This window comes from Globicephala melas, chromosome 11, assembly GCF_963455315.2.
Source record: "Globicephala melas chromosome 11, mGloMel1.2, whole genome shotgun sequence".
NCBI classification, from domain to species: domain Eukaryota; kingdom Metazoa; phylum Chordata; class Mammalia; order Artiodactyla; family Delphinidae; genus Globicephala; species Globicephala melas.
In genome coordinates, this window is record NC_083324.2 from 67,670,977 (window position 1) to 67,683,666 (window position 12,690).

General features: G+C 37.1%; 1 protein-coding gene across 2 annotated transcripts in view; it reads left to right on the forward strand.

Annotated features, from left to right (window-relative positions):
* Nucleotides 1-12,690, forward strand: part of DNAH8 (dynein axonemal heavy chain 8) — a 310,370-nt gene that overhangs the window by 26,724 nt on the left and 270,956 nt on the right. For both annotated transcript variants that reach the window (XM_030870835.2, XM_060307337.1), the window contains exons 9-14: nucleotides 349-546; nucleotides 2,424-2,500; nucleotides 3,811-3,910; nucleotides 5,523-5,642; nucleotides 7,050-7,185; nucleotides 10,559-10,746. In XM_030870835.2, coding sequence (XP_030726695.2) covers nucleotides 349-546; nucleotides 2,424-2,500; nucleotides 3,811-3,910; nucleotides 5,523-5,642; nucleotides 7,050-7,185; nucleotides 10,559-10,746 — 819 coding nt within the window. The remainder of the gene's footprint in view (nucleotides 1-348; nucleotides 547-2,423; nucleotides 2,501-3,810; nucleotides 3,911-5,522; nucleotides 5,643-7,049; nucleotides 7,186-10,558; nucleotides 10,747-12,690) is intronic.

Genomic DNA, 12,690 nt, shown 5'->3' on the forward strand with positions numbered 1-12,690 from the left:
TCTCCAGAACAAAATGCTGAAACTATTTAGACATCTGCAAGGGCTTTTACTCACTGTCCCTCACCACCCCACCTCCTCTTGGAAGACAAGGTGATCAGATTCTGAGAAAGGCTCTAAACTCTCTCTACTTATGGCAGAACATCCTCCATCTTAAATAGTCTAAGGGTAGTAATGACTGGAACAGAACTTTGTCTTCTGTTTTATCTCCTCTGGTTGGTTTTACCTTAAATGATTCTAAAGCCTGTTTATTGGCTTGTTTTTTAAAAATCATTAATTCACTAAGAGTTAATTCTAGGGAAGGGTGCTAATTTCTAACTTTTAAACTAAAGTAACACTTTTCTTTTTAAGATTACAGAAATGATAACTACTGTGCAAACATATTCAGCCTTGAGCAATTCTCCCATAGAGGGAATAGACATTATGGCAATAAAATTCAAAAATATATATCAAGGGGTTAAGACAAAGCAGTATGATATTTTGGATCCAAGAAGGACAGAATTTGACATGGATTACTTAGATTTCACGGCAAAAATCAAGGCTTTAGAGGTAAGTAATTATACATACTTTTGATTTAGTAAAGCTGAAATGTAATCAATAGTACTGAAATTCACATATTTACTATTTATTACAAATTACTCTTGCAAGTTGATCAAAAATATTTGCCAGCATGAATAATTTTCTAACCAGCCCACAAAATGTTTTCTTTTTTTTTTTAAATGAAAAATGAGCTTATTCAATAAAAGATATCAGTAACTAACCAGAAGCCCAAAGGGCTTATTGTAGCTGGGTTTATTTTTAATGTGCATTAAAAAATATATTTGATTTTTGTTGTGCCAAGGACTAGTGTCACTTGTCCTGTGTAAGAATTCGTAGGCCTTGTTCTTTGTTCAGTGTGAGAAGATTTGAGAGCAGATTAGGACAATGGAACACTCTTCCCTTGGCACTGCGCTTTATGGCCACATTCTCTCTGCAGCTTAGAGGATGACTCTGAAGAGACCCTCCTCCTGTCTGTCGTAGCTGAAGGGACACCAGAGGGATGAGACTGTAACAGGTTTCTTTCTCACCTTTTGGGCTAATATGACTTCAGTTACTCTCTTACTGAAAACTGTTAACCCAGGTGTAGCCCCAGGGAATGGTCTCCTCTTTGCTGCAGAATGTCTTGGAGACACAGAGAGGGACAAGAATATACCCTGCCCACTTCCTGAGTCTTAAATCCTTGCCAAGAAGGTGAGGAAGATGATATATTTTTTCTCAAGACTCTCTAAAAACTATATTACATGTAATTTGTGCAATATAAATTTAAAAGATCCTAAAATTCTAGCAACAACACTTTTTCTTTTTGACACAAATTTCCTTTCAGTTTTTGAAAGTTAGACTCTGATAGGAAGATATATTTTACTTTTTACTTTTAATGTTTGGTTTTGGGAGTTATATCTTGATAGCAGTGAGAATTTGTGTTTTTTAAAAAACTTATTGCTTAAATTATTTTTATGATTCATTAATAAGATTATATGTTATAAAGCCTTAACTGTGGTCTTAGATACAAGTTTAGCTTTCAGTAAATTTAGAGGCCATATTAAGTTTTTAGTATCTAAAAAGATATGTCAGTGTTTTAACTTTTCTTCCTTTTCCAATGTTTGATTAATGGGTGTAGTATGTATTTGTAGACAGTACCAATATAATCTATAAGTGAAAGTAATTTGTGGAGTGCTTCAGTTCCGTCAGTTGGGCACCAGGAGTTTGGAGTTCACTGCTCGGGATGGTGGGAGTCTTGGAAGAACATTTTTGGCTTCTTATTCCTCCTTAGCGTGGCAAAGAGGTTTCTGAGAGCAGCAGTGTTAGAAAATGACACCTGTTCACGTTGGGTGTCTATAGTGTCATTACACTGCTCTACCGACATGCTAAGAAATCCTAAATCTCCCCAAAAAATGTACTTTGTAAGGGACTTACACTCCTTTCATAAATTCTCTAGGTCAACATCCAATAAATAATGAGCGGCAAATGCAAACCACATATATGATTTTAATTTTTTAGTAGCCAACGTGCATAAAAGTAAAAAAAGTAGGTGATGTTAATTTTAATGATATACTTTATTCAACCCAACATATTCAAAATATTATCATTTTAACATGTCACTAATAAAAACCATTATGAGATATTCTTTTTTCATACTGTCTTTGAAGTTTTGTGTGTATTTTACATTTATAGCACATCTCACTTAGAAGTAGTGACATTTTTAAGTGCTCAGTAGAAACATGTGGCCAGTGGCCACCATACCAGACAGTGCAGTTCTAGATGCTTAGGTGGTAGATGTATTTAAGGCTCGTATTTTGATTCTGTAGGAGAATCATTCATTGTTGTTAAACAAAACTAATCTTTTCCTTAACTCAAAAAATCATTCAAACATTAATATTGCATTTCAGGTACAAATACAGGCATTTATGAACAGTACTTTTGGAAAAATTTTGTCTTCTCAGCAGGCTCTTCAGCTGCTTCAGAGGTATTTATAATGCATTAAGCAGTATAGTTTCTAGGTGGGATAACTTTATAGCTGAAAATAACAATTTGAAAAAAATTTTGGAAATCTCTCCTATGTAAACTTTAAAACTTATAAACAGTAATCTCCCAATTACCATTAAATAGACTGGTGAAAATTGAAATATAGTATGATATTTTTCATTTTCAATTTTCATTGCATTTTTTGGTAGCGGAAAATCTTTCAATAAGGAAGTGATTTCACATTTTCCCCCAGCTATGTAATATGTTAAGGTTAATTTCGTAAGTGTTATTGGAAAGGGAACAAATAATGTTTAATTCTGCATACTGAAAGGATTTCTAACAGTGAAATTATCTAAGAATAGTAGGTCCCCAAACTTTCTGTTTTTCCTCCTGAGTGCTTCTGTAGCTGCCTTTCCTTCTAATCCTGACAGCGGTGCTCCCCTAAAGGGCAGGAAAGCCTGGATTAGAAGGATGGGCTGGACCAGAAGCCGTTTTCTTGTAGCTCAGGAAGGGCTCACTACCCATGTTAGGGACCGTTTTGAAATTCTTCCCTGAGAGCCAGTGGATCTGGGTTTGGGTCTGACTTTGGGTTTGGATCTGACTTTCCCATCTCTCTAATGCTGGATCATACCTGTGAAACCTTACCTCATGAGACCATCATAAGAGTTGAAACAGACATATAATGATTTTGATGAGTGACAGTACTGTACAAACAGATGGCAGTACCATTTTCTTGGCAATTTCTCTGTCTCTGTCTCTCTCTTTTTACCTATGGTATGCTGGTGTCAACTCATTTTATTATCAGAAAGTTATGGTTCTAGTACTTCCTATGCATAACTTAGTCTCTTAGTGGAAGTGACATTTGGCTGGCAAAATCATGATATCATTATGCCTATTTGGGATGACGTGAGCAGTAATATTGGCAAGGGGACATTCATTCAGCTCCCCTCCATCTTTGCTAAGCCAGCTCCCCACTCATCTTTTTAATCTCAGTTCAGATGTCACTTTTTCAAGGAAGTCTTTCTTGACTACCCAGACTTGGCTGGGTTCCCCTGTTACATGCATTTCTGGCACCCTTGTAATTTAAATAATTATTTATGTCACTCCTGACTGATCTCTGCCTTTTCCGTAAGGTAATCATTGGCTCCAAGAGGGCTGGAACCACACCTGTCTTGTCCATCACTGTAACCTAGGGCAATGCATGAGGCCTGGTGTGAATATCTGTCAAATGAGTGAATGGATTTTTAGGATTGCAACAATTAAGTGTGTTTCTCATTTATTTTTACATTATTCACCCTCAATTGCTTTTAGATTCCAAAAACTGAACATTCCCTGTCTTCAATTAGAAATAAACCACACCATTGAGCTTATTCTTCAGTATTATGTGGCTGAACTTGAAGCTATTAAGAAGGCAAGTATCATATTTATAAATAGAATGGTACTCAGTACAAAAATATTCTGGAAGTATTTGCCATCATTATCTTGTGACAAGCTTATCAGACAAATCCTCTCACTGCTGAGTATCTTTTTTTTTTTGGCGGTACGCGGGCCTCTCTCTGTTGTGACCTCTCCCGCTGCGGAGCACAGGCTCCGGACGCGCAGGCTCAGCGGCCATGGCTCACGGGCCCAGCCGCTCCGCGGCATGCGGGATCCTCCTGGACCGGGGCACGAACCCATGTCCCCTGCATCGGGAGGCGGACTCTCAACCACTACGCCACCAGGAAAGCCCTGCTGAGTATCTTTGATGCTCCTCTCTCTATGGGAGAAGGTGCTGACAGTGTGTGTCCCTGGACAGCCAGATCACACTCCTTTGCTCTTAAGAACTGTCTTTTTATGACAGCATTCATGTATGCATGGGAAAGCCCGTTTAAGTTAATATTTTTGGGTATCAAAATATGGGCTCTGGAGAATATTATGACAGATATAATGTAGCTGTGTGCTCCTGCTTTATTTTTAAATTTTTTTTAAGATAAGAAGTGATTTATTAGAGCATCCCTTGTGGTGTGGTGGCTAAGAATCCGCCTGCCAGTGCAGGTGACACGGGTTCGAGCCCTGGTCCGGGAAGATCCCACATGCCACGGACCATGCATGCAACTAAGCCTGTGTGCCACAGCTACTGAGCCTGTGCTCTAGAGTCCGTGAACCACAACTACTGAGCCCACGTGCCACAACTACTGAAGCCTGCGCGCCTAGAGCCTGTGCTCCGCAACAAGAGAAGCCACTGCAATGAGAAGCCCGCACACCACAACGAAGAGTAGCCCCCGCTCACCGCCACTAGAGAAAGCCCGCACACAGCAACGAAGACCCAACAGCCAAAAATAAAATAAATAAATTTATAAAAAATAAAAGAAGTGATTTATTAGAATAGGACGCTTGTGAGGCTTACAAGTGGGCGGGCCAGAGGGTGCTGCGCACAGAGAACTTAGTGGGCAACAATTTTATAATTAAAGGAAAAGTTGGGAGGGGGAGAAGACCACCTTCTTCCTCATTTTTTTTTAATTTTACTTAAAAAATTTTTTTTTTATTGGGGTATAGTTGATTTACAATGTTGTATTAGTTTCAGGTGTACAGCAAAGTGAAACAGTTATACATATACATATATCCACTCTTTTTTTTCTTGATTCTCTTCCCATATAGGCCACTACAGAGTACTGAGTAGAGTTCCCTGTGCTATACAGCAGGTTCTTATTAGTTATGTATTTTATGTATAGTGGTGTGTATATGTCAACCCCAAGCTCCAGCTTTTGAATACCTCCTTAAAATTGGGGATAAAAGGCAGAAAAAAAGTATACATGTAATGGGAAGTAAGGGTTAAGAGAGAATTAAGTGTCGTATATTGTAATCATCATAGTTTTTGAGCCTCAGGTTGATATCTCTGGAGTGCATTTACGTATTTATTGACTACCTCTTGTGTATAAAACATGTGAATAATGGTAAAACATCAATACAAATATAGCTGTATATATTTTTGCCTTTTCCATTGTATTGAATTTCAAACATTAATGCCAGACCTTTAATTACAGCTTTATCATTCTCAAAAAGATGACCCACCTCTTGCTCGCAACATGCCCCCTATAGCAGGAAAGATCCTTTGGGTGAGGCAGCTCTATCACCGGATAAGTGAGCCCATCAACTATTTTTTTGTAAGCCAATAGTTAAATTTACAGTATGTGGATCATGGTGGTTTTTAATACAAGAAATATATTTTATCCTGTAACATTTGTGTCCAGTAAAGTAGCTAGAGCTAATTCTTTTACTGGGCAAAGGAAATTTAGTTTACAAATATGCTGGAGAGAGACTAAGCCATTTCTTTCATGTTTGGTAGATAATCCCATTTAATTATAGTTAATCTCTAAGGGGATGAATCTTAAAAACTTATGACGCTTAATAAACAGGACACTCTCTTTTGTAAAATAATTGTTTTGAAAATAATAGAACACAGACCTAGTACTGAAACTTACTTCTATATGCGGACGAATAGGTCACTGATACACATTAGTGAAGGTTAGGATGCACTCAGAGTATATTCCTGTGTATTGGACTGAGACCAAGAGCAGAGTATAATAGAGTACATTCATCCTCTGTGTCCTTAAGACTATTAGATTTCTGAAAAACACCGGGATAGTCTTAAGCCTTGTTGGCATTCTGAAATTGCCAGTTTGTTTTCTCTTTCTCTCTTTTTTTTTTTTTTTGTTGTTTTCTGTTTGTTTTGCTTTATTTGCTTTGTTTTTTAAAAAGACAGAGTAGCAAAGCAGAGTTGGTTTGCCTGGTGTTATGTCTTAGGCCTAAACGTGGAACAAAATAGCTACAAAACAACAGTCCTGCAAATAATTTTATTATTTAAGCATTATCAAATATTAAGTTTTTGTTGTTTCCGTTTGGCTGCTATCATTTATTTTATTGTTATCAATATTAAAAAAAAATTAAAACGATGACCTTAGACAAGAGGCCAGGATGGGGACTGAATTGTTTATTGACTTTATAGTGACAGAGCAGAGATTGTCCTGTTTTTGGTAATGTGTGAATCAAAACAAAAAAATGTTCAATTTCTTCATAAAGAAATTTGGTTTCTGTTCTTTGATGTACATTTACTTTTTTTTTTTTTTTTTAATTTGGAGAGGAGGGAGGGAGAGGGAGGGAGGGAGGGAATCTATACTTACTTCTTTTTTTGGTGCTGAATTTAGGAATTTGCCCTGATAGTCACAGTTCAAGGAAAATCAGTTCATTGTATCTTGCCCAGAAAAGTAGGGAGGGAACAGAGCATTGGAGGTGGAGACTTTCAGTGCCTGGGACCGGCTGTAGGCCTAGAGACCTCTCTTTTTAAATCCTTTATTTCCTTTTCCAGTTTCCCCTTTCTACTGATCAGGTTTCCCTACTTCCATCTGTAGCTTGTCTGGCCTTCCTCATCTCTGATTTTTGTCTGAGGTAAAATCTAAATGGGTAGTATCATTATTTGATGTCATTTAAAATGTAAATAGCTTTACGGTTTGGGTAAGAAAACAATCAGCAGACTTTTAAAAATAAATCTTTGTTTTTCCCTTAAAAAACAGAAAAACTCGGAAATTTTGTCAAGTGCGGAAGGCAAAGCTGTCATTCGTCAGTATAATAAAATTTCCTACGTTCTGGTGGAATTTGAGGTGGTCTATCATACAGCCTGGATCAAAGAGATCTCGCAGTTACAGTATGGTGTGTGTAAGACTGCAGTGACACTACAGAGCGGGTGTTAGGAGATTTTGAATGAGTTTGTGGTTCCGGAGAATTTTTACATCTTTTTTATATAACTATATGATGGTTAAATTTAGATTTGGGGAGGATACAATTATTTATTTCTTTACAGTTAATAATATTCTGATTTTATAAGCAGAAATTGTCATGAGCTTAAAGTTGATATACTAAGATTATGACTTTATCCTGAAAAACAGTATTTAAAAGTAAATAACAAGACTCCTTATTGATATTTCTCCATATATTTGGGAAGGTTTTATATCCAGTTTTATCATGCTATAGATTCAAATCACAGTCCTAATCAGAGGAAAAGGAATTGCAGCTTGCTTGTCTTCCTTCCTTTCTCCCTCTCTCCTCCTTTCCTCCCTTCCTTCCTTCCTCCCTCCCTTCCATTTTTCCCCTCCTCTCTTCCTCCCTCCCTCCCTTTCTTTCTCTTCCTGTAACTGAATTTAACTTCAGTTCTGATCTCCATTAAATTAAGAGTATTAGGGCTGTGTTCAGGTACCTCTGAGGGGTGCCAAGGTGTTGGGAAGAGTTAAGTGTGAGGTGCGGGGGTGGATGGTGTTAAGCCATCATCCATCTATGCTGGCATCACCTGGGATGTTGTTGTTATTGTGTGGGCTCAGTTGTTGGTCAGTTCAGATTCCTGCTTTGTCTCATATTTACCTTAATCTCTTATTCGTAACCTTGGTGGAACCCTGACTGTGTCCCCTGGTAGGAAAGTTTCTCCCTCCCACGCCAGGATCTCCACTTCAGCAGAGCACAGAATTGCAGGCATAGGAAGCACAAATTCGGAGGTCGGCTCGCTGGGAGTGATGGTGAGAGGGGCCACTCCTAGTTCTGACTCTTGGTTCCAGACCCATGTACTTTAGTTGTTGGGCACACAGCACTATATACAGGCCATTGATCCACTGCATGATTGCATCCTGGAGGACAGGGCTTCAACCCTGCAGGATGTCTTCCCACCTGGCACCTTAGTTAAGCCTCAAATACACCACTTCTATCAGGCGAGCTGTTTCTGGGTAATGCACATGGTAGGGCCCTATGGATCCTAATGAAAACCTGCTAATGGAGCAACGGTCTCAAAAGAGCATTAAAAGAAGGTTATAATTCACATTATAGAAGAGAGCAAAGAGCATTTTTAGCAATTGAAATATGGAGCAGGTACTGTTTTGCTTCTACAATACTATGCACTTTTCTAAATTGTTTTTGTCCTGCTGATTTTTCCTCTTATCTGCACACATTCCATAAAAAGTTCAACAATCCCCTGATCTATAAAGCCCTTCTTTATTCTTCCTGGCCGATAATAATGTCTTCCTCCTCCAGAGGCCCCCCCCCGCAACACTTTATCATGACATTTGTTGCTTTATAGATCTGTCTTATCTCCCCTACACATTCCAGGAATACTCTCTGTGTCTGTTTCATCTCTGTGTCCTTTTAATAACAGTCATAGTTAACATTTATATAATATTTATCATATGCCAGGCTGTGTCTAAGCACTTTACATATACAACCTCCTTTGATTCTCATGGCAACCCTCTGAGGAATTATTATTATCCTCATTTTACAGATGAGGAAACTGAGGTACTGAGAAGTTAAGCAACTTGCCCAAGATCACAGAGCTAGGAAGTGGCAGGGCCAGGATTCAAACATGCCTTTCATGTGAACACAGGCTAGTGGAAATGAATTGCTCTGGAAGGCTTCTTCTTGTTATATTGATGTAACTATACTTAACCATATAGAAACTTGGAATAATAATTGGAGAACTAGTATTGGCCTCCTTTTGATTTGCTGTATAAAGTTTCTCTAATGATGATTCACATAGAATGTTCACTCAGTCCTGGAGCAGACTTCCTGGCTGTCATTTTTTTTTTTTTGTGAAGATATTGGGGGTAGGAGTTTATTAATTAATTAATTTATTTTTGCTGTGTTGGGTCTTCGTTTCTGTGCGAGGGCTTTCTCTAGTTGTGGCAAGCAGGGGCCACTCTTCATCGCGGTGCGCGGGCCTCTCACTATCACGGCCTCTCTTGTTGCGGAGCACAGGCTCCAGACGCGCAGGCTCAGTAATTGTGGCTCACGGGCCTAGTTGCTCCGTGGCATGTGGGATCCTCTCAGACCAGGGCTCGAACCTGTGTCCCCTGCATTAGCAGGCAGATTCTCAACCACTGCGCCACCAGGGAAGCCCTGGCTGTCATTATTATTAGTGGTCTTGCTGATCATTTTGTCCTGTCAAGGAAGCTCAGAACTGTCTTGAGGAACACAAATTTCATTACTGGAATGTCCCAATGTTATTTTGGAATTTACTTGGGATGATAAATGATTTCTAGCCAAATTTTAAAAAGATTCCAAATGAATTGGGTAAAGTTTTTAGTTGACATCTTCATGAAACCAGCATCATTAAGAATCATATCAAGACTAATTTTATTTGTTGAGTAAAAGTCAACTAACTTCAAAGAGAGATACAGTCTATTTTGCTTTACTAGAAATTTGATGCAGCCATAGTCTGTGAAGTAATGTGAGGCTTGGAAGATACATGTCCAATTCTCATGTTATCAGTGTTTGTTAATATAAAATGCAACTCAAGCTGGCACATACTAGTCTATAAGTGTGTTATTATTATTCCTCTAGAAGTAATTCATGTTGGGATAACAAATGATCTAAGGCTATTCAGCATGAACCATTTGGGATTATGTATTTCAATTCTCAATAAAAAACATATCTGAAAGTGCCTATTTATATGAATGATGTTCATGTAGTAACTCAGGTGTAGGCTAAAAAATATCTTCCTCTACATTCTAGGAGTTCACAACTCAATGGTGTTTAATAAATATTTCTTACTGATACTGAGCCTAGTTATTGATTTAAGTCAGACAAACCTCCTTAAAGAAGCCACTTTGGAGTTAGGTGTAGAAAAGTGTTTGAAATCTATGAAGTGTGTCATATTTTGTAGTTGGACACATCTTCCAGTTCTCTCTCCCAGGGGTTAAATCACAATCCATAAAAATAAACTGACATTGTATTACAGCCCTTTTAGATCCACTCAGAAAAGTATCGCAGTTCATAGCACAAAGGCTAACCATTCTTGGTCCATTTTTATACCTCTCTGGATCTGATTTTATAGTTTGCAGATACTCTGCATTCGTTTATCTAAGTTTTGAGCACTGACTGTGTATCAGATACTGTGCCTTAGCACCTGGGATATCCAAAACTATTGTTCTATTCTTAAGAAGTCAGTAGTTCAATGGTGAAGACAGGCATGTAAACAGGGCTGGAAGCAGAAATCTAGAATAACAGAAATCTAGAATAAGTTATGTCAATAATTGTTTATTTGTAGCTTTGCAAGCCACACTTTTTGTGCGACATCCAGAAACAGGGAAGTTGCTGGTTAATTTTGATCCCAAAATTTTGGAAGTTGTTCGGGAAACTAAATGCATGATAAAAATGAAGCTGGATGTACCAGAACAGGCAAAGAGATTGCTAAAATTGGAAAGTAAATTGAAAGGAGATAAATTGTACTTGCAGGTAAGATGGATGCTATTTTCTAGTTATTTTGAAAGAGTTTTTTTTTTTTTGTATTTTTTTTTTTTTAAAGAAAAAGATACCTTTGCAGTTGTGCTAATGCAGCATTGGGGAGAAATTTGTTATTATGTTGATTCTTTTAATTTTTTCAGCTTTATTGAGGGTTAATTGACAAAATTGTAAGATAATTAAAGTGTACATTGTGATGATTTGATATACATATATATTGTGAAAGGATTCCTTCCATCTAGTCAGTTAACTAACACATCCATCACTATATATATATTGGTGAGAACATTTAAGTTCTACTCTCTTAGCAGATTTCAATTGTACGATAACGGTGTTATCAACTAGTCACCATGTTATACATTAGATTCTCATATCTTATTTGTCTTATAGCTGAAAGTTTGTACCTTTTTACTAATACCTCCCTATTTCCCCTACCCCTGACAACTACTTTTCTACTCTGTGTTGGATTTTTTAGATTCCACATATAAGTGATATTATACAGTTTGTCTTCCTCTGTCTGACTTACTTCACTTAGCACAATGCCCTCAAGGTCCATCCATGTTGTCACAAATGCAGGATGTCCTTCTTTCTCATGGTTGAATAATATTCCATTGTGTATATATCACCTCTTTATCCCTTCATCCATTGATGGATGGTTGTTTCCATATTTTGGCTATTGTGAATAATGCTGCAATGAACATTGGAGTGCATATATATTTTCAAATTAGTATTTTTATATTCTTTGGATAAAATCTCAGAAGTGGAATTGCTGGATCATATGGTAGTTCTCCTTTAGTTTCTTGAGGAACCTCCATACTGTTTTCCATAATGGTTGCACCAATTTACATTCCCGCCAACAGTGCCTGAGGGTTCCTTACTCTCCACATCCTCACTAGCATTTGTTATTTGTTATCTTTTTTTTGATAATAGCTATTCTGATAGTTGTGAGGTGGTATCTCACTATGGTTTTGATTAGTGAAGGTGAACAATTTTTAATGTTCCTATTGGCCATTTTTATGTCTTCTTCAGAAAAATGTCTATTCAGTTCCTTTGCCCATGTTTTAACTGGATTGTTTGCTATTGAGTTTTGTGAGTTCTTTATGTATTTGGATATTAATCCCTTATCACATATATGATTTGTAAGTATTTTACCATAGGTTGTCTTTTCATTTAGTTGACGAAAACAAAATGAGGACGTTTTTTAGTTTGATGTAGTCTCACTCATTTATTTTTGCTTTTGCTGCTTGTGCTTTTGGTGTTAAATTCAAAAAAATCATGGCCAATACTGATGTCAAGAAGTTTACCCCCTATGTTTCCTTCTAGGAGTTTTATGGTTTCGGGTCTTAAATTTAAGGCTTTAATCCATTTTGAGTTTATTTTTGTGTACAGTATAAGGTAGAGGTCCAATTTCATTCTTTTGCATGTGGCTGTCCAGTTTTCCCAATATCATTTACTGAAGAGATTGTCCTTTCACCATTGAATATTTTTGACTTAGTATACTCTTGGTTGTTTGTAAATGAATTGACCATATATGCATGGGTTTATTTCTGGGCTCTATTCTGTTCCATTGTCGATTCTTGTTAGCATTAAAATACTGACATGCAAACAAAAGGGAAGGAAGTGAAAGGATTATCAGGAATCAGATTTAGACTTATGGATAACGACAATGATGAAGAGTGAGTTTAAAAAATTCTTAATATTATAATTTTATAGATTAAGTGCATTATATTTTATAATATGTTTAATGATACTAGTAAGATATAAATTAATGAAGTAGTATGACTGTAAAATGACATGAGTGGAAAGTGATTTTCAACATTGTGGTGTAAAATGGAGCAACAACAAAAAAGATCAGAGTATTAGAATAGAGATTCTCAAAACCATTTTTTAAAAATAACAAGCTTATTGAGATATAATTCACATACCGTACAATTTATC